Genomic DNA, 22926 nt, shown 5'->3' on the forward strand with positions numbered 1-22926 from the left:
GGTGATTAGTTTATAAGGATGGAGCCCTCATGAATGGGATTAATGCCCTTATAAAAGGTGCCCCTGGGAATTCCACCATGTGAGGGCACAGTGAGATGGTGCTGTCTTAACCAGGAAGCAGGCCCTCACCAGACACTGAAACTGTTGGCAATTTGATCCAAAACCTCCCAGCCTCTGGAACTGTGAGAAATAAGTTTCTGGTGTTTTTAAGTCCCTCAATTTATGGTATTCTGTTATAACAGCCAGACCAGACTAAAGCAACACTCAGAGTACCTCTTAGATGGTAACTGTCTTAGTCTGCTTGGGTGCCTTCTCATTGTCCTCACATGGCAGAAGGGACGGGAGAGCTCTCTGGGCCTCTTTTATAAAAGCACTAATCCCACACAGGAGGACCCCACCCTCATGTCCTAATCACCTTGTAAGGGCCACATTTCTTCCTACACTGGGGATTGGGTTTCAACACATGATTTGGGGAGGAGACAAACATTCAGATTCCAGTGACAACCAAGGGTAACTAGCACATCAACGTGATTGTTGAAACAATCTAAATTCAGACACCACACAGTTCAAACTTCAGTGTGTTTCTACAAGTGTTGAGACTGTAACATGTTCACACGAGGCATTCAGAAACCTGAGTTCTGGGTCATCCACGCTCATCCTGAGTCAGTAGAAACTGGGGATGATGAATGCAACAGCAGGCATAATTCATGTGTCTGAATGGAATAGCAGCTCACTCCAGTGAGATTCACCCCTCATTTCCTGAAATTCTCTCCACTGGATAACTACCAAAGAAGCTTCCAGTTCTAATTTAGTATGTATTTTCGTGAATCCAGATGTCATCTCATGACTTAAGCTAATATTTAATGAATCACTCCACAAATAAAATGAATGACATAGTCTAAATATATTCTTTTCCTAAATAGTCTTGTCGTGTTTAAGTATTTGCTTCCAAATGGACACCATGCCATTATCTTTAAGGAATTTCCTTATGGACTGAGAAACATCCTTTTGTAAGCTGAGACTAATTTCAAGACTTGCTGGCATTCTTGAGCGTAGAGATAGCAATAACAGAAATGTCTGTTAATTCAGCTCTGCATTAGAGAAACCGGAGCACGTGGCTCATGAGAATAATGACACATATTGCGTTCCTTTGTCTCCTAATAGCAGAGAACTGTTGAATTGAGTAATTTGAAACTCATTATACTATCACATTTAGCCTCTGCATGCTCAGATGCCAATGGTATAAGTGAACAAGTTGGCCAAGCATCTATTTTTAGTAAATCGAAAAGATGAAAGACAAGAAAGAAAAAATCTTTGTTGAATAGCAATTCTTCTCTTAAAATTATCATGTACTGAGTTGAAATCATATAACTGAGGGAAGGTGAAGTGTGTACAGTTTTCTAGTTCTTGGTCAACAGTATACACACAATACATGACATATGAATAAAATCATTCTTATTGTTTTTCATAGTAATAATATTAACAGTAAATATAAATGAATTATCAACCTCTGAAGCAAATCAAATCAATCTTAAGAGCAGGCAGACAGGCCGGGCACAGTGGTGCAAACCTGAAATCCCAGCACTTTGAGAGGCCAAGGTGGGTAGATCACGAGGTCAGGAGTTCAAGACCAGGCTGCCCAACATAGTGAAAACTTGACTCTACTAAAAATACAAACAAACAAACAAAAAATTAGCTGGGCATGGTGGCGGGCACCTGTAATCCCAGCTAGTTGGGAGGCTGAGGCAGGAGAATCCCTTGAACCCGGGAAGGAGAGGCTGCAGTGAGCGGAGATCACGCCACTGCACTCCAGCCAGGGTGATAGTGCGAGACTCCGTCTCAAAAAAGAAAAAAATGTAGCAGGCAGATAAAAATAAATTTGACATAAGAGTTCAAAACTCCTACTGAGTGCAAGAAACACTTCTATTGGTTTTATTTCTTATATATAATATAAATCTTATTTTATGTGATTGAATATAGAAAGTGAAGAGTTCTCATTCAATGAGTATTTTAACTTTGAGTGTGATAAATGATTTAACTGCAGTTGGTGCGTTGTTAAATATGATAATTTAGGAAATAATCAGGTCATCACGTAGTTTTTCTTTACCAAAACTTACTTTTGTTCTACCTGCCCTGCTCACCATGAGCATTACATCTGGGTATCATGCTGACTTGAACTTAACCAATGATCAAAAAGATAATCATCTTTGACTTTGAGTGTTTTGTTTTTGATCACATCAAAAGCATAATTTTCATATACAAAGAGTGGCATAATTTCAAGTTGTACAACTCCACTTCCTCTGAGGATGTAAACAAGTAATTTTCTTTCAAAGACATCAATCAGTGATTCCCAAATGAAAGGCCTCAGGGATCTTCAGAGGTCCTTTGTTCCAAGTAATGATGTTCCCAGCCACCCAATGGGAGCAAATGATTTCAATAAATCCCAGAGATAGTCCCTTTCCATTATACTGGTCCCCTCAAATAAATGTGTATCTTAATCTCTGTATACATTTAAAGATCATAGTTTGAAAAATGTTGAATTATTTCCATCTAACCTAACTTTTGGCTCATCACGTATACTTCATCTCCTAATTCCAAAACTCTCTTTGTAATGATGGAAGTAATATAAAACGAAATTCTTGAAATCAAAACAGCTTCCGCGTCCAGGAATGGCAGAACGCCTGCTATTAGGTAACATCCATTATCTCTGGATGTCAGATTAAAAACTATTCCCTGAAAGCCCCAGAGAGACGCAAAGACAAGCAGAAACGGACGGGAGTTGCCACTTAGACGAAGGAACGGCTTTTCACTTAAGACGCTGTGGGTCAGCGCTGTAAGGCAGCTGATGCTCAGATAGGATCCCTCCGTCTCCCTAGCTTGAAGAACCTAAAGAGGCTGGAACTATCAAAGCAGCAGCTGGAGAGTGAGGTGCAAAATCCTAGAAGGGAAAGAGCCACAAGGGAGGCCCACAGTGATGTATACAGATGTACACAATCTCTCCCCAGATCTCTGACTCGCCTCTCAGTTATGCATATGCACGCGGGGAGCATAAGCCTCTATGAGCCCAACTCCAGAGCAAGAAGCACCTGCGTTTCAGGGCTTACCTGCCACAGGAAAGACAGAGCTGGGAGTTCACACTCAGCCAAGTTAACTGGCTTAAAAACAAATAAATAAAATGAACACTTTAAATTTAACAGAATCCAGAGCCTGTGCAATGTAACAATAAAATATCCAGGAGACAATTCAAAATTATTATACGTAAAAGAAAAAGGAAAAAAGGACCTACGCTGAAGAGAAAATGCAATCAGTGCAGACTAATCCCAACAGGATTCAGATGATGGATTTAGCATATGAGAATTTCAAAGCAGCGATTACAAATATGCTTCAGAATACAAAAGAGAATATGTAATACTTTATAATAAAAAATTGCTGTAATAAAAAACTAACAGTAAATCCTAGTAGAGAAATTGAAACTTTAAAAGAATCCAATACAAATTCTAAACCTGACACATATTATATACTGAATAATGAATTTACTGTTTAGGCTTAAGAGCAGATTGGAAATGACTGAAGAAAGAGTCAGTGAACTTGAGGCACTAAATATAAATTATCCAATATAAAAAATAGAGAGGGAAGACAATGGTGAAAAACATGGACACACCCCTAGTGATCTATAGGATTACACCAAAAGGAACAGTACATGTGATTAGAACCTCACATAAAAAAGAGAAAGAAGATGAGACAGAAAAAAAAAATATTAGAAGAAAATAATGGTCAAAATGCCTCAAATTTGGTGAAAGACAAATTTAGAGTCAAGAGGCTCAGCAAACCACAAGAAGTATAAATTAAAATGAAAACAAATCTAGGGGGATTGCCACTTTCAGAAAGATGAAAATGCATTTTCCTCTACTCCTCCCACTAAAAATAAATATCACATATTTATGTTTATAAATAAAAGTGCATATTATATATAAAATAAATGTAGGAAAAATCTGAATGGTAGAAAGAAGCAGGCAGATAGGCCTTGGGACCAAAGGGATGGCCCAGTGGTAGCTGCAAACAGTGTCTTACACATCCCAGGTTTGGAAGCTAAAGAAACTGGCAACTTGGAAACACCAATGGGCCAAACGAAAACTGACGCCTGTGTGTCTAACCACAGGACCAGAAAGGGTGCAACCTAGTAGGACGAGAAACTTTTAGACACTGGCCAGTGTACTCCAACCAAGCATCCCAGAAAAAAACCGTGGCCCTACTCCATTCCAGGCCAGCAAATGCTGAACAGACAGCTAAGACTCCTGCCCTCACCAGGGGCCCAACCCACTGACAGAGTGACACCAGAGAAGGCCACATAGTAAGGGGCCAGGACACTCATTCCTGCCAAGCTGCAGTGAGGCCCATCCCATCCCCCAGTGATAATAAAAGCCATGTGGGAAGCCTGGAGTTTCATCTAAACCAGTAGGTGCAACTCCCTCCTGCTCTTTATGGGAATCATGACAAAGGATTAGTAGATGTTCCAATTTTCTCCACCGCTTGGCAGTAATGAGGCCATGCATATGGCGTCAGTGGAAGCTGTGTGGAAAGCGGAAGTCACCCCAGCTCCTCTCATCTAGGGAAGTATCAGTCGAGGCCTAGCATGGATCTGGAAGTCCTGTACACACCAGCATTAACAAGGAAACCCAGGCACTCTTGGATCAATAGAGGCTAAGCTGGAACCTGATTTCACCCTGAACCAGTGGTAATGAGGCTGTACCGCACCTTCCCCTGACAAAACAGTGAGAAAAAAAAAAAAGCCTTGTATTATAACATACAGAATAACCAGGTTATGATAGAAAATTATTCGTCAAACCAAGAGTGAGGGAGATCAAACTGAATAAAAATAAATCAATGGATGCCAAAGCAGAGATGACAGAGATGTCGGAATTACTGGACAAAGGCGTTTTTAAAGCAGCCATTGTAAAATGATGCAATGACCAAGTACAAACATGCTTGCAACAAACTTTTAAAAAACTGAAAGTCTCAACACAGAAACAGAAGCTATAGGAAAAAAAAAAAAGGAAGTTTCAGAATTAAAAAATAAAATATCCATGATAAAAAGTTCCTTAGAGGAACAAAATAAGATGGAGGGGAAAAAGGAAACAATCAGAGAATTGAAGAGAGAACAACAGAAATTGTCCAATCTGTAAAACAGAAAGAAAATAGATGAAATGAAAAGGTCCTCAAGTACTTGTGAGAGTATAACAAAAAAGCTAAGATCCACGCCTTGGAGGTCAGGGAAGAACAGAAACAGGCTGGGCCAGAAAGAGTGTTCAAATAATTAATTCATAAAACTTCCCAAACTTGACGGAAACCTACAGAAACAAACAAGCACACCAAAAAGGTTACTGGTGTAGACCAATAAACCTATAAATATCATATGCCTATACCAATAAACATCATAGCCAAACTTCTGAACACTAAAAACAAAGAAAAAACAAGTCTTTAAGGTAACAAGGCAGAAATGAGACCTTACTTATAAAGAAAAAAAGATCTGAAAGACAGCAGATTTCTCATCAGAAACCTGGAGAAGGAAGTGGCACATTTTTCAAGTGCCAAAAGAACTGTCAAAGCTTAATCCTATATCCAGTGAAATATCCTTCAGTAATCAAGGGCAGAAGTCAAGACATGCTTAGATGAATAAAAACTAAGACAATTTATTGCCAGCACACCTACCCTGAAATAATGGCTAGAGAAAGTTTGCTTAACAGAAAGATAACCATAAAAGAATGAATCTTAGAACACCGAGAAGGAAAAAAAAACACAGTAAGTAAAAATATGGATAAATATAATAAAACTTCCTTTGTCTATTGAGTTTTCAAAATTAAGTTTGAAAGTTCAAGCAAAAATTGCAACAGTCTCTGATGTGGTTCAAGATGTATGTAGAGGAAATGTTTAAGGCAACTGTGTTATAATTAGGGAAAGGTAAAGGGATATAAAGGGAGGTACGGTTTTCTTATTTCACTTGAACTGGCAAAATGAGTATACAGTAGACAGCTATAAATTTTGTATATATAAAGCAATGCTGGCCAGGCACAGTGGCTCATGCCTATAATCCCAGAACTTTGGGAAGCTGAGTCTAGAGGACTGCATGAGGCAAAGAGTTTGAGGCTGCAGTGTGCTATGATCACCCCACTGCACTCCAGTCTGGGCAACAAAGCAAGACCCTGTCTCTTTAATTAACTAATTAATTAATAAAGTAACACCTAGAAGAACCACTGAAAAAGCTATACAGCAATGTGCACATGATAACATTATAAATAAATCAAAATGGAAGAGTAAAAAATGTCCACAGTAAGAGAGACAAAAGAAAACAAAGAAATAAAAACACAGAAAAAGCAGAAAGCCAAAGAAATGGCAGATTTAAGCCTTAACATCTCAATAGTTACATTAAATATAAAGAGTGTAAATATATCAATTAAAAGATAGAAAAAGTAAATTTAAAAATCTGAGCTATGCTATTTACAAGAAATTCACTTTTTATATAATGATATATAGAGGCTGAAAGTAAAAAAATGAAAAAATATTTATCATTCAAATATTAATCAAAAGAAAGCAAGACTGGCCACATTGAATCAAGTTATATGGAATTCAAAGCAGAGAAAATTTTCCAGAGACAGAGAGAAATATTAAATAGTGGACACCAACAATTGTATATGTGTATGCACCAAATAACACAGCTAAAAAATATGTGTAACAAAAATTGATTAACTTGAAAGTGGAAATAGACAAACAGACAATTACAGCTAAAGATTTCAGTGCCCCTTTCTTAAGAACTGATCCATAACAATGAGACAGAATCATCAAGGATAGAGGTGAACTCAGCGCCATCATAATCATGATAATCTAATCAAAATTTGTAGACAATCCACCCAGCAACCACAAGCTACACATACTTTTCAAATGTTCACAGAATAAATATCAGGTAGGCCATATTGTGCATAAAACAATCCTCAAAAATTTAAAAGAATTGTAATTACACAGAGGGCATTCTCTGGATATGGTGGAATTAAACTAGAAGTCAATGACAGATAACAGAAAAATCTACAAACAGTTGGAAACTAAATAACATATATCTAAACAATATGCGGGTCAAAGGGAAAGTCTTAAGGGAAATTTAGAAATACATTTAATGGAATGAAAGGAAAATACGACGACTAAAAATTCGAGCAAAACAGTTAAGGCAGTGCTATAGAAACATTTATAGCATTAAATGCATACATTAGAAGAGAAAAAAATCTCAAATCATAACCTAAGTTCCCACCTTAAGAATCTACAAAAAAGAAATGCAAACTAAATGCAAAGTAAGCAAAAGAAAGAAAATAAAAAGATGAAAGCAGAAATCAGTGAAATAAAAAATAGAAAAGCAATAGAGAAATCAATGAAACAAAAAGCTACAAATAATAAGATCAATAAAACTGCAAACCTCTATCAATCTTGCTGAGAGAGTAACACAAATTACCAACGTCAGAAATAAGAGATAACACTAGAGACACTGCAGACATCAAGACAGTAATATAACAACTATGAATAACTCTACACAAATTTAATATAACTTAGATAAAATGAACCAATTTCTCAGAAAACACAATTTACCCAAACTCACCTAATAAGAGGTACCCAATTCAAACAGTCTTAAACACTAAGAAAATTTAAAGCATAAATATCTCCCTAAACAGTTACCTTCAAGCCCTGGTGGTCTCAATGAAGAATTGTAACAAATATCTTAAATAATCAACACCTAGGCCGGGCGAGGTGGCTCAAGCCTGTAATCCCAGCACTTTGGGAGGCCGAGACGGGCGGATCACGAGGTCAGGAGATCGAGACCATCCTGGCTAACACAGTGAAACCCCGTCTCTACTAAAAATACAAAAACTTAGCCAGGCGAGGTGGCAGGCGCCTGTAGTCCCAGCTACTCGGGAGGCTGAGGCAGGAGAATGGCGTGAACCCGGGAGGCGGAGCTTGCAGTGAGCTGAGATCCGGCCACTGTACTCCAGCCTGGGTGACAGAGCGAGACTCCGTCTCAAACAAACAAAAAAAATAATCAACACCTATTCTATACAGTATTTTCTAGAAAATAAAATAGGTGGGAATACTTTCCACTTTATGAAGCCAAGATTACCCTGGCGCCAAAACAAAAGATATTATAAAAAAGAATATATATGCAAAAACTCATTTACAAAATATTATCAAATTGAATTCAACAATACATAAAAATAATTATATGTGATAACCAAATAAAGTTTATTCCAGGGCTGCAAGGCAGGAATGTAACCCACCATTTTAACTGGCTAAAGAAAACTCACATGATTATATGACCTGATGCAGAAAACACGGAAAGACAGCTTTTCTGAGGGCTGTCTGAGGAACTGGTTTCAGTCTTGCTTGTCTCTGAGTGCTAGTGGGATCCAGCATACCCTAGATGCCTAGGAGCTGCTTAGAATAAAGGAAGTGAGTTTGACCAGCGCCAAGGTTGGAGAGGCCTCCAGAATCTCTGGCAAAGGTGGACTGCTAAAGGTCTTTCCCTGTACAATGCCAGTTTGTGAAATTGGGAGAGGTGAACGTTTTACTTAATGTGCACACCAAATACAGAATATAAAGAAATGAGGAACAGGGGTATATGTTCAATAAAATGAAACAAGACGAATCTTCAGAAACTGATCCTAATGAAATGGAGTTATATAATTCACCTGATGAGAATTTAAAATAATCATTATAAAGATACTTACTGAAAACAATATATGAGCAAAGTGAATTTTCAATAAAAAGACAGCAAATATTTTTAAATTACCAGAAAGAAATCATGGAGCTAAAGAATACAATAACAGAACTGAAAAATTCCTCAGAGGGATTCAACAGCAGACTAGATCAAGTAGAAGGAAAGATCAATGAATTTAACGATAAGTCAGCAGAAATTATTCAGTCAGAGGAGCAAAAAGAAGAACGAAGAAGAGAAAAGAAAGCTTAAGAGACTTATGGGACACCATCAAGTGACTAATAAGTATACTGAGTTTTAAAAGGAGAAGAGAGAGAGAAAGAACAACAACAACAACAACAAAGCTTATTTAAAGAAATAATGGCTGAAATTTTCCAAATCTGGGAAAGGAAATAGAGAAACAGATCTGGGAAGTACAGAGGATTCCAAATAAGGCAAACCCAGAGAAATCCATACCAAGACACATTATAAACACACTGTCAAAAGTCAAAGGCAAAGAATTTTCAAAGCTGCCAGAAAGAAGCCACTTGTTACAGTCATGTCATAAGATTATGAGTGGATTTCTTTCATCAGAAATCTTGCAGGACAGCAGGGAATGATAAAACATATTACAAGTGCTGAAAAACAGTATACCTGGAAGAACTCTCCTTCAAAAATGAAGGCAAGACAAAAACTTTTCCAGAAAAACAAAAGCAGAAAGTACACATCACCACTAGACTTGACTTGCAAGAAATACTAAAGAGAGTTTTTTCAAGTTAAAAGAATGCTAAATGGCAACACAATAGCATAAGAAAGTATAAAACTTGTTGGGAAAGGTAAATACACAGATAAATAAAGAATACTGTATTATTGTAACAATGATGAATAAGTCACTATTAATTCTCATATAAAAGTCAAAAGGCAAAAGTATTAGAAATAATTATAACTAAAAATGTTAATGATGCACAATATAAATGGATGTAAATAAGTGTGTGGGAAATAGTAGTGAATGTGTAGTCTTTATATGTGATTGAAGTTCAGATATTATCATAAGATAGACTGTTACACGTTTAAGATTTTTTTTTTTTTTGAGATTGAGTCTTGCTCTATCGCTGAGGCTGGAGTGCAGTGGTGCGATCTTGGCTCACTGCAAGCTCCACCTCCCACGTTCACGCCATTTTCCTGCCTCAGCTGCCCGAGTAGCTGGGACTACAGGTGCTTGCCACCATGCCTGGCTAATTTTTTTTCTATATTTTTAGTAGAGATGGGGTTTCACTGTTAGCCAGGATGATCTCGATCTCCTGACCTCGTGATCCGCTCGCCTCAGCCTCCCAAAGTGCTGGGATTACAGGTGTGAACTGCCACACTCAGCCATGTTTAAGGTATTTTATGTAAGCTACACAGTAACCACAAAGTTAATAACTATAGAAGTTACAGAAGAGAAAGGAATCAAAGCATATCAATACAAAAAAAAATTAATGAAGCACAAAGACAGCAGGAGAGTTAAAGAGGAGCAATAGAAATAAAAGACAAATAGAAACAATTACCAAAATGGCAATAGTGAATCCTTCCCAATCAGTATTTACTTTAAATGTAAATGAATTAAACTCCTCAATCAAAAGACACAAGAGAGTTTGAATGGATAAGAAAACAAGATCCAACTCTGTTTTTTGTGTTTTTTTTCTTTCTTTCTTGAGACAGGGTGTCACACTATTGCCCAGGTTGGAGTGCAGTGGGGTAAATATTGCTCACCTCAGCCTCTGCCTCCTAGGTTCAGGTGAGCCTTCTACCTCCACCTCCCAAGTAGCTGTGACTACTTGGCATGCACCACCATGTCCAGCTAATTTAAAACTTTTTTTTTTTTTTTTTTTTTTTTTTTGTAGAGATGGTGTTTTCTCACATTGCCCAGGCTGGTCTTGAACTCCTGGGCTCAAGCAATCCACTCACCTCGGCCTCCCAAAGTACTGGGATTACACAACTCTATTCTGTCTACAAGAAACTCACAGTAGATTTAAGGACACACATAGACTGAAAATGAAGGGATGGAAAAGGATATCTCATGACAAAGGGCCATGAAAAGAGAGCAGGGGTGGCTATATTTACATAAGGCAAGATAAATTTAGGTTAAAAACTGTCACAAGAGATAAGAACAACATATAATGATAAAAAGACTGATTCACCAGAGAGATATAACAATTATAAGTAAATACGCACCCAACGTAAGAACAACTGAAAATATAATGCAAACATTGACAGGACTGAAGGGAGAAATAGCAGTGCAATAATAGTAGGAGATTTCAATACCTCTCTCTCAGTTATGGATAGAAAAACCAGACAGAACATCAACAAAGAGGTACAGTGGGCTGGAACAACACCAGACATACACAAAACACTTTAACCGCAACAGAATACACATTCTTCTAAAGCACACACAGAACATTCACATTTTATGTCACAAAACAAATGTAATAAATTTAAGAAGACAGAAATTTCCTACCACTATGGAATGAAACCAGAAATCAACAGCAGAAGAAAAACTAGAAAATTCATACATATGTGGAAATTTAACAACACACATTTGTACAACTAATGGGCCAAAGAAGAAATCAAAGGGGAACTTAGAAGATATCTTGAAACAGACAAAAACTGAAAATGCAGCATATCAAAACTTATGGGATATAAGAAAAGCAGCACCAACAGGGAAATTTATAAACAACTCCTCAAGGAATTAGAAAATGAAGCACAAACTAAGTCTGAATGTAGTAGAAGGAGGAAGATAATAATTAGAGCAGAAATAAACGAAGTAGGGAATATAAAAACAATAAAAAAGAATCAGAGAATCAGCAAAGAGTTTGACCCTTGAAAAAAAATAAAATTGACAAACTTTTATGTAAACTAAGAAAAAAGAAAAGTCAAATAAATAAATTAGAAATAAAAGGAGACATTGCAACTGATGCCACAGAAATGAAAAGATTTGTAAAAGACAACAATGAACAATTATATGCCAATAAAATGGATAATCTAGAAGAAATGGGTAAATTCCTAAATACATACAATCTACTAAGACTGAATCACGAAGAAACAGGAAGTCTAAATAGATCAATAACTAGTAAGGAAGTTGAATCTATAATCAAAACCTCCCAACAAAGAAAAGCCCAGGACCAGATAGTTCACTAGTGAATTCTACCAAACATTTAAGGAAGAATTTAATCCAATCCTTCTCAAATTCTTCAAAACAACTAAAGAGGAACAAAACTCACACTCATGAGTCCTGCATTACTCTTATATGAAAAGCAGTCAAAAATATTCCAAGAAAAGAAAACAAGAGGCCAATGTCCTTGATGAATATAGATACCAACCTCCTCAATAAAGTCTCAACAAACTGAATTCAACAATACATTAAGAGGTTTATATCAAGCAGAATTTATCTCTGGGATGCAAAGAAGGTCCAACACATGAAAATCAATTAATGTAATACATTACAATTAAGAGAATGAAGAACAAAATGTAATACAATTAAGAGAATGAAGAACAAAAATCATTTGATCATCTCAGTAGATGCAGAAAAAGTGTTTGGCAAAATTCCACACCCTTTCATGATAAAAATTCTTGGTACACAAGGAATAGCAAAAAATTACCTCAATATGATGAATGCCACATATGAAAATCTCACAGTGAATTGCATACTCAATGGTGGAAAACTGAAAACTTTTTCTCTAGCATCAGGACAAGGCAAAGATGCCCACTCACCATTACCACCTCTATTCAGTATAATACTTTAGAACCTATCCAGGACGATTCCACAAAAAAAGGAACTAAAAGACATACAAATCATAAAGGAAGAAACTCTCCCTATCTATAGATGACATGATCTTACATACAGAAAACCCTAAAAACTCCACCAAAAGACTGTTAGAATTAGTCAATAAATTCATTAAAGTTGCACAATACAAAATCAACATCAAAAATCAGTTCCATTTCTATATATTAACAATGAAGTATCTGAACAAGAAATTAGAAAAACAATCCCACTTAAAACAGCATGAAATAGAACAAAATACTTATTAATGAACTTAACCAAGGAGTTGAAAAATCTGTACACTGAAAACTACAAAATAGTGATGAAATAAATTAAAGAAAACACAAACAAATGGAAATACACCACTCATTCATGGATGAAAAACTTAATGTTATTAAAATGTCCACACTCCCCAAGTGATTTGTAGATTCAATACAATGCCCATCAAAATTCCAGCAGCAGTTTTTATAGAAATAGAAAAAGCAATGTTTAAAATCATATGAAATAACAAAAATCCCCAAATATCCAAAACAATCTTGGGGAAAAAAGAGAGCTGGAGGCATTCCAAAATATGTTACAAAGCTACAGCAATTAAAACAGTATGGCATGGGCATAAAGACAGACATAGAGACCAATGGAACAAAATAGAAGGTCCAGAAATCAATCCATGCATACACAGTCAACTGATCTTTGACAAGAGTGCCAAGAATACAAAAATGAGGAAAAGATAGTCTCTTCAACAAGTGATGTTTCTTTTTAAAGAGGAAGGGAAAAATAACTGTAACAATAAGTGTAAAAAAATTAATACTTGGAGAAATAAATATTTCAGAAATATTTTTAAACATTCTAATTTTCACAGTAAGGAAAATGGATTACATTTTCCAGTAAGGCATAGAACTTTTCAACTTGGATATATAATGAAACAGGAAACAGAAAAAAAAAAAAAAGGATAGAAGATATCCCAGGCAAGAATTAAAGAAACTAGTGTGGCAATATTAATATTAGACAAAATTTAGTTGCATAGGCATTATATGTTCAAAGAGAGATGATTTATAGTGATAAGACATGCATCCTGTCAAGAAGCTATAAATATAATGAACTTTTATAGTAATGATGATGATGGGCATTTATTGAACACTTTAACTGGTGTTACTCTGCCAGTTTCAAACATATTACAACAGCTCTCATCTATTTTACAAATGAGGAGAGAGGCTCAGAGAGTCTAATTAACTTGCCCACAGTTACTCAGCAGAGGAGTGGGAGGGCCAGGATTCAAACCCATAGTTTTCATGCTTCATCTCAACGAGAACATTGTGCTTTCAAAGTGAAAACTTCATATAGCATGTGCGCAAGTGAAGAGTAAAAAGAAAGATGGGAACTAGATCAATTTCAAGTCTGCTCCAAATATCTCACATGTGGGGATGATGCTGAAACAATAAGTGTAACAAAATTTAACATCTGGAGAAATAAATATTTCAAGAATATTTTAAAACATTCTAATTGTCACAGTAAAGAAAATAGATTACATTTTCCCATAAGACACAGAACTTTTCAACTGTCTCAACTGTCAATTCCTCTGTCTGGAATGGCTGGAATCCAGGAATTCCTATTAGAATTGTGTAAGTATATATCTATAGTATTGTGATACAGATAATTTGTTTATTTGTTCAAGCAACACAAATTTCCTAAAATGCTGAGCGTTCTGGGTGAGCACTGACTATGAACATGACAGATGAGGCTGTTACTCTTGTGAAACATTCTAGAAGAAGTGAGTCAACACAGCAATGATTACAGCACAATAAAAAATACCACTGGCTGGGTACTGGGTACTGGTCACCATTGACGAGGTGACCTGTAGTCTGAGATGCAAAAACAAAAAAGAACTGCCTGCTGGAGATCTGAGGAGAAACACCCCCAGAGGGGCACATCCCAGATTGTTCAGTGATGTCACTGGCATTGTCATAGTTTATCCTAATCTGTGATGTGTGGCAGGTGTCAATGACCCCATTTTACAAACAAGAAAGCTAGTCTGGGGAGAGCAAAACACTCTCCAGGCTTCTTAAACAGACTGCATCCTACTGTGCTTGTGTATATGCAGAACCTAAATTCCTCTGAATAAATGTGGAATTGATACCCAAAGTATATGTCCAAGGCTCTTACTTGTGAAAATAACTTACAGCTGCCAAATTTCAGAGGGCAAGCGTGAGCATCCATCGGGAAGTCCTCAAGCTGCATGGGGCACTCGGCAGAGATGGTCAAGCTGAAAAATAAAAGATCAAGACCTTTCAATGACTCTCTCACTCTAGCCATTCACTGAGCCACCATCATGTCCCAGAAAGCCATATTAAGTACTTTTAAAATTTAATGTCTTTTATGAGATTATCTGAACTACCCCACCAAATTGCATAAGTTTGTGTTGTAGGTGAGTATCATTCAGAAACAACGCTTAAATCAAATCTACTCAGCAGTTCAGTGGCTTAGGGTGTGTGTCTATACATACATTACTGCCTGTAAAACAATTTAAGATGCCCTTAAAAGTTATTTATTCCTTGTTTCCTATCCCTTATTGAGCATTATCATAAAGCTTTCCTTGACAGGACTGAAAACATACGCATTTTCTAAAATGGCTTATAAGCTCAAAAAATATAAATGTAGAATAAATGCACATATATTCGTAGAATATGGGAAAATACAGAAAAAGTTTAATAAAATTACAAATATCTACTATTTCACTTATAACTTCACGTGGTACATTTAGCGCAGAGTTTTCCTACATGCCCAAATTTTGACCAGAACCTGGCTATAACCATTGTGTAATGGGCCAATATGAAACTGTATAGTAAGTGAACCCGTAATAACAATCTTCTGGTACACCCGAATTATTATTTTTTAATCCAGGCCTAGTCTTCCAAATTCTAATATCACCGAGCACTACCACTGTCACCAGTAACTACAATAGTGATGGTAACAAGAGCTGGCATGTCTGTGCCAGGCAGCCTGTGAGGGATTCTACCTGCATTGACTCATCTCACCCTAACAGCACGGGGAGAATCTGGTGCTATGACCATCTCAGTATACAAAGAAGAAAAGTGAGGTGTGGATATTAAGGAGTTTGGGGCCAAGAACGCAGAGTTGCTCAGTGGCGGAGCCATGACAATCACCCAGGCTGCCTGGCCCTGGCTGCAGAGGTCCCTGAAAGGCACCACCACATGCGGCATAGGCAGGGCTCCGTTCTGTAGGAAGCCAGTGCACTCCCAGAGCTGCCACACCGTGGTGCTTTCATTTCTCTACCACCTTTGCCAATTAGGGATGATTCTAAATGTTATTAATGAGTCCATCTTCTGTTCCTTAGTTCTTCTTTCCATTATTTAAAATAAATGAGATTACATACAATGAAAGATGGAGATACAAAACGCTCAACTTCGAGTGCATGTTATAATTCTGTTTTTAGAGCAAATAATAATTCAAGGTTACATTAGTGCTATTGTTCATTCCTTGTTATTTAAGACTGAATGTCCCTGATTAGCCTAGGGTGAGAATCAAAACGTAAACATCCATTTTTGCTTTTACTACTTCCTTCTGTGAAATAGATTAACCTTTTGCTGTTAAATTGGGCACATAATTCACACGGTAATTGCAGACTGAGAAGTCAATGTGTGCATTCTCTGAATGAAACTAAAATACATGTCAGTGGAAGGAAGATCCGTGTCCTTCAAAGATAGGAAATCTTCTGTTGCCAAAACTTTTGACGGACAGTTTCCCCAAAGATAGAGTAACTCACAGAGGCCTGTGTGTTAGATAACCTAGAACACAACACAAAAGTCTCACATTCAGGCAGGGAGAGGAATTTTTTTTTTTTTTTTTTTTTTGAGACAGAGTCTTGCTCTGTTGCCCAGGCTGGAGTGCACTGGTGCTATCTTGCCACACCACAATCTCCACTTCCCAGGTTCAAGCAATTCTCCTGCCTCAGCCTCCTGAGTAGCTGGGATTATAGACGCCCAACACCACACCTGGCTAAATTTTGTATTTTTAGTAGAGATCATGGTTTTACCATGTTGGCCAGGTTGATCTCGAATTCCTGATCTCAGGTGATCTGCCAGCCTCAGCTTCCCAAAGTGCTGGGATTATAGGTGTGAGCCACTGCACCTGGCTGGGAGAGGATTTTTTAAATGATATTCCACACATATCCCTAGAATAACAAGAAAATTATAAACATCTACCACCTCACTTATGATTTCACCTTCATTTAGCCCTGAGTTTTTCGACATGTACATATATTTTCTTTTCATTCTTGGTATATAAGTCAGTCTTCTTTACACCTAACATTAGAGCAGAAGTACTTTCCCCATCACCAAAATCTTTATATAATCGTGACATTAAAAGGTTAAATATTTGATTCTAGCGTGCATGCATGTGTGTGTTTCTGTCTGTATGTGTAATTTTCAATTAGCTGTTGCTGGACTTTTATATTATTTTACCTGATAAATAGCCTGCAATTGACCACTTCAATCATAAATTATCAAAAAAGGGCTGTTATTAGAGACTATGAAATTGGTAAGGTAAATAAAGAAAAAACTTATTGGAATTAGGAAAATTAGAACTTCAAAAAAAAATGCCTATACAGACGGTATTCAGCCAACACAAAGGAAAACAGGTTACTTTATATGGTGGTGAGCAAATTCAAGCAATTTGTCAACTGATGCAGTTACTGGAGCAGAGAATCTCAAGGGGTCAGATGTGTTCTTGGGGACAAAATCACAATGAGTTCAAAATATCTAGAATTTCCTTAAGAAGGAAGACTTTAGTCGGGAAATAGGAAGTGTATACAAAGCTGTAAGATTAGATACATAGCGATAAATGTGAAGATGAGCACGCGAGGAAACAGCACTGCGGGAGCTTAGAGAACACTTCTGATCAGGAGAGGCATGCTTTGCGCTGGCCTGTGGCCTCGGCTCTAACAGGAGCACGTGGGGCCCGCACGGGAGCAGTCTGAGGTGGGGTGGAGGGGAGGGCGTTTCAAGTGACCCGACTGTCTTACCCCAGCTGCGCTACTGAAGACTTCAACCAGCAGCCCTAGCTCTACTCTCTGAGTCTCCCGACAACGATACTGACAACCCCACATGGTCTACGCCATCATCAGGGTGGATGTGGAGATGGTTGTCTTCTCTCCAGACACAAACATGTCTGCCAGCCCCCAGCAGGCACTCACTTTCCCACTGGGTCTGGAGGCTGCCTAGAAGCCAGTCTATGGGCTGAGTTCTTGACAACTTGGAGAGTCTGAGTTACCCTCGCCCCCTTGCTCTGTGCTGGTATCCAGCTCCAATCCACTAGGCCACTGCAGGCACCAGACCTGACATTTCTGTTGCATGCCCCTACTCTCAGAGCAGACCCCAGGGAAACCTCATCCCAAATGGCCCATGAGGCACTCTGCCAGCTCCTGGTTTGTTCCTCCTCCTTTCCTGGCCAACACCATGTGTTTACAAAGGGACCAGAGCCACTCTTTCTGCCACGGTGAGCTTCATTCTAGCTGTTTGGCCCTGAGAACTGCCCACCTTCCGAAAATCACTGCACTGACAATGTTGAAAGATGGCATTTTAACAAGGAATGTACACCAAGGAGGTGGCTTTTAGCATGTTGCAGGAGCGTGTGTGTGTGTGTGTGTGTGTGTGCGCGTGCAAGGGCGGGGACAGTGAGGGTACACAAACACAGGTGGACAGCATTTAGCTGGATCTACAAAAAAGGCCAGTTTTAAAGAAAAAATAATTCCAGTAAAAATGTAAAAAAGAGTTTTTTTTTACATTACCATCTCAATAAATGCTATTATTAGAGCCTTGTGACTTCTCCCAATTTTATAGAGCGCCTTAGAATTAGAATTCTAAACCTCAGGAAAGTATACTTCATCTATGATGGTTTCTCTCCTCTAACACATGAATGTTTTATTCAGATAAATCTCTCAATAAGAACTGTTTCAGCCTCAGTCAGGAAATAAATTTAAATTTTCGATCCCTCTACACATTTCAAAAATGGCCTATGCTTTTATAACACTCACAAAGGATCTCTCTGTGAAAGAAGGCCTTCTATTCATGGGGCTCTTGAAACGTGGAATGCCTTGATGTGGAACCAGCCGCCTCCACACAGAGCTGAGATCAAGGCCGCTGTGCTGTAGGTGACCGTCACAGTGCGAGAGAGACAGCCAGGTCACCTGCTTGAAACCCTCACTTTTTAGATAAAGAAAATCAAGCCCAAAAGGTTCAGAAACTTGACTGTGGAAAGACTTCACTGAATTACTGGAAGACCCAGGAATCCAGTTTTCCAAAGGTCCCATTTCTGTTTTACTTCCAATTTCTGTTAAGACATTCAAGCATTCACTTATTGAAGCATAATGTCCCATTTTTGAAGAGCATCTTGATTTTAGGATAAGAAGAAGGGTTTGTTTGTTTGCTTGCTTGCTTGTTTTTGTTTTGTTTGCTTTTTGAGATGGAGTCTCACTCTGTCACCCAGGCTGGAGTAGAGTGGCATGATCTCGGCTCACTGCAACCTCCACCTCTCGGGTTCAAGCTATTCTCTGCCTCAGCCTCCCGAGTAGCTGGGACTACAGGCACCCGCAACCACGCCCAGCTCATTTTTGTATTTTTAGTAGAGACGGGCTTTCACCATGTTGGCCAGGTTGGTCTTGAACTCCTGAACTTGTGATCCACCCACCTCGGCCTCCCAAAGTGCTGGGATTAAGAGCCGCCATGCCCAGTCGCGCATTTTTATAATTTAAGATAATTGCTTCAACTCGGATTTATATCATCGTAATTGAGGGCTTAGGGTCCTAAACTCACGAAAGCGCTCTCTGCTTGGTCAGGAGCAGCTCATGGCTGAAGAGTACTTTATGATGGGTAAAACGGCCAAATTCTAGAGTAGCTTTGCTATTATCTAATTGTGTGACCTTTGTAAAACTGCCTAATATCTCTGGTCCAGTCTTCTTGTGTGAAAAAAAGAAAAAAGAATTCTTTTATTCTCTGAAATAAATAAATGATAGGTATAAAAAGGGTAAAATGGCTTTGGCTATGACCAGTTCGATGACAATGAGGTGACTGAAGAAAGTCTCCAAAATTCTACTAAAATCTTCTTCAAATGAAAGCCTTTTTCATTCTCATGGAAATCCTGCATCGGTGCAGTAGGTGTGACAGTGGCAGGCAAAATTATGGCACTGCAAATATGTCCGTGTGCCAATGCACAAAACCCCAAACCTGTGAGTGTGCTACCTCACTCAGCAGAAGGGCTTCGCAGATGGGATTCATTGAAGGATCTTGGGATGGAGAGATAATCTTGGATTCTCCATGGGAGCCCAATATAATCACAAGGCTCCTTCTAAGAAGGAAGCAAGAGTGTCAGATTCAGAGAAAGACATGTGATGAGGAAGCAGAGGCCAGTGTAAAGTGGCCAAGAGTCTAATAATACAAGTGTCCTCTAGAAACCGGAAGACGCAAGAAACATCCTCTCCCCTAGAGTGTCCGAAAGAAATGCAATCCTGCCAACAGCTTGACTGTACCCTCCTGGGACCCTTTTTGGAACTATAAGACAATAACTTTGTTGTGTTTTAAGCCAAAATTTGTATTTCCTATTGATGCTATGACAAAATGGTGGTACTCAAAGATGTGCATGTCCTAACCCTTCCTACCTGTCAATATGTTTCCCTCATAGCACAAAGGACTGTTCAGATGTGGTGAAGTTAAAGCTTTAGAGATGGGAGGTTTTCCTGGTTTATCTGGGTGGGATAAATGTCATCATGAGGCCACGTAGAAGAGGAAGATGGGAGTGTCAGAATCAGAGCAGGAAATCTGATGGCAGGAGCGGAAGCAAGAGTGATGCAGGGCCATGAACCAAGGAATCTGGCCCATCCAGAGGCTGGGAGAGGCAAGGACACAGACTGTCCCCTAGAGAAGCTAGAAGAGAGGCCGTCCTGCCCACAGCTGGATTGTAGACACACAAGACCCATTGCAGACTTCTGGTCTCCAGTGCTGTGAGAGAATCAATTGGTGTTGAAAAGCCACTAAGTTTGTAGTAATTTGTTAAGCAGCAACAGGAAACTCATACAAGTCTAATGACCAGCAGTTATTGTGCTGAAGAGCAGCCCCATGCATATTTTGAAATCATTTTCACAAAGTTGACAAATAAATGTAGTAATATTAGCCAATTTGTAAGTAGCTGACACCACGTTCACTGCAGTGAAAATTCCGACTTTGATAATGAAACAGACGTCTCATGCGAGGCGTCCTAGCTGGGTCGGTTACTGAACAGCATGCTGTGCCTCAGCCGGAATTACTGGAAACATGACCTCCCTGTGAAGATGCTACCCGTGACTCTCAGACAATATAGGGAATTTATTTAGAGACCCTTGAAATTCAGTATCGACACAGTGTCTAAAGATTGATGTCACAGAAAAGAAATAAGGCTTACTTTCATCACGATCTTTGTCTAGTCCTGAGAGGCCTTGTAAAAAACACACCCGTGCTTAATAGAGAAAACTTCCTGTGCACCAGAGCTGTGGCCATCGGAAAGCCTGCAGGGTTTGGAGACACAGGGTTTGGCACTCTGCAGCTGGCATGACGGTAGGCACTATTCTTCTATTGGGCTGCAGCCTGACTCTGGTGCCTCTGGTGTACTCATAGCTGCAGATCTGTGCAGGGCTTATTCAGCACGCCAGCAGGGATGCTGCTGGTGAATTTTCACTCTACACCTGAGTCACATCCTTAGAAAGGATGGAAGAGGAGATTCACAGCATGCACAGGGAGCACAGTGTGTGCTATGAGTGGGACGTCTTGGAAAGGAAACCCAGCTGTAAGGATTATAGGCCTGTTTCCCTACAACTGACTCAGATCAAGATTGGCAAATGAAGAGATACTGATCCAAATATTCAATTAAAAAGAACTGGCATACATAGGCATACATACAAATGTATACATATATACATACATACATGCATATATATTTAATAATTTACTGATGCTAGCAATACAGGTGGCCTATTTCTCCTTCAGAAACTTTCCCATGAGCCCTGCCTGATGCCTAAATCCTGCCTGGCTAGACCTTTCTCCCCTGTACTGCTGTGCTCATAAAAATAACTCCAAACTTGTTTACTAAGGAACAGAATGCACGATGTATTTGTTTTATTATATGCAATCAGTATCATGATGAACCATATGTGTTATTTGTATACCTGTAGTTAGGCATTGCTTGATTTTCTAGGAACCTAGCTTCAGCTTACAATATTTCAAGGAAAAAAGGATTCTGAAGCTCAGTCAACCAAATGAAAACTGAACTTTGGGAACAGAAACGTTGTTAAGTCAGGAACAGTGTATGTTGGAACCCAAAGGTCACTGCCAGGTTCAGCAATTCCCTCGCCTTTTTTTCTGACTGTGACGTGTGTACTGGTCCCATTCTGTGACGGTTGTAGATCCACTGCAGTTGTGTTTGATCCACACAAGAACTGCAGACCTAGTTTCTTTCAGGGTCTGGCCATTGTGATTGCCCTGGTTCACCAATCTCCTAAGGGATCTTTACCTTAGCACTAAGCCTGACCCCATCAAATCCAAAGCAGGGTTTTGCCTGTGATAAGAAATAGATGAGACATCAAGTCCTGCTGTGGGGCGGGAATGGGGAGTAGGCAGCAGAGAGCTAGAAGAATAAAGTGCACAGCGACCTATTTTATACGTAATAGAATTAAAACTCAGTGAAGGGCAAGCTTGTAAAAATCAGCTTAATGTATTACTGAAATTTTAAAACTTTCAAATAAGAATACACTAAAATGATCCACGTGTTGGTTTATAGACTGTAGACTTCCTTGCTTTAAAAAAATCTGCTATTGAGATAACAAAGTGACTGTCTCCTTTTTAAAAATAGATCCAAATTCTACAACTTACTTTGAGTTTGAATTACATATTTCATGAATTATTTTAAGGCTAATGGATTTCTTTTGTATCCCTGCATGTAGTAAGGAGATACACGAGACCAACCACCAGAATTATACTGGGCTAGAACTTTTCACTGTGCTTTTCACTATTAGGAGTCTCATTCCTTTTTGGCCACTGAAAATAAGATGTCAGCAATTCCTATTTATGTTGGGAAAATCAGCATAAGTTTGATAATTTTGAGATGTTAATATATTTCTTATCCAAAAGAGGTATAAAGTATATTGATCTATTTTGATTAACATAGCTGTTGCTTTTTTCTAATGCTCATGTTTCTCAGGAGGACATCATAACAATTGACATGAAATGGAAATATTTTTGTTTAATTTGTTATGTGCATCTACACACCCCACAATAAATCTTCTTAACAGATCAAATGTAGGAAAATACACATAAGCCTGAACGATTTTTTTAAAATTACTACAAAAGAGAAATAGCAC

At 38.4% G+C, this 22926-nt stretch overlaps 1 protein-coding gene across 4 annotated transcripts in view; it reads right to left on the reverse strand.

Annotated features, from left to right (window-relative positions):
• The window catches only part of GABRA5 (gamma-aminobutyric acid type A receptor subunit alpha5), an 81009-nt gene that overhangs the window by 20088 nt on the left and 37995 nt on the right, over positions 1 to 22926 (reverse strand). For all 4 annotated transcript variants that reach the window (XM_050796155.1, XM_050796154.1, XM_050796157.1 and 1 more), the window contains one exon: positions 14705 to 14787. In XM_050796155.1, coding sequence (XP_050652112.1) covers positions 14705 to 14787 — 83 coding nt within the window. The remainder of the gene's footprint in view (positions 1 to 14704; positions 14788 to 22926) is intronic.

The sequence above is a fragment of the Macaca thibetana genome, chromosome 7 (genome assembly GCF_024542745.1).
Source record: "Macaca thibetana thibetana isolate TM-01 chromosome 7, ASM2454274v1, whole genome shotgun sequence".
In the NCBI taxonomy this organism is placed as follows: domain Eukaryota; kingdom Metazoa; phylum Chordata; class Mammalia; order Primates; family Cercopithecidae; genus Macaca; species Macaca thibetana.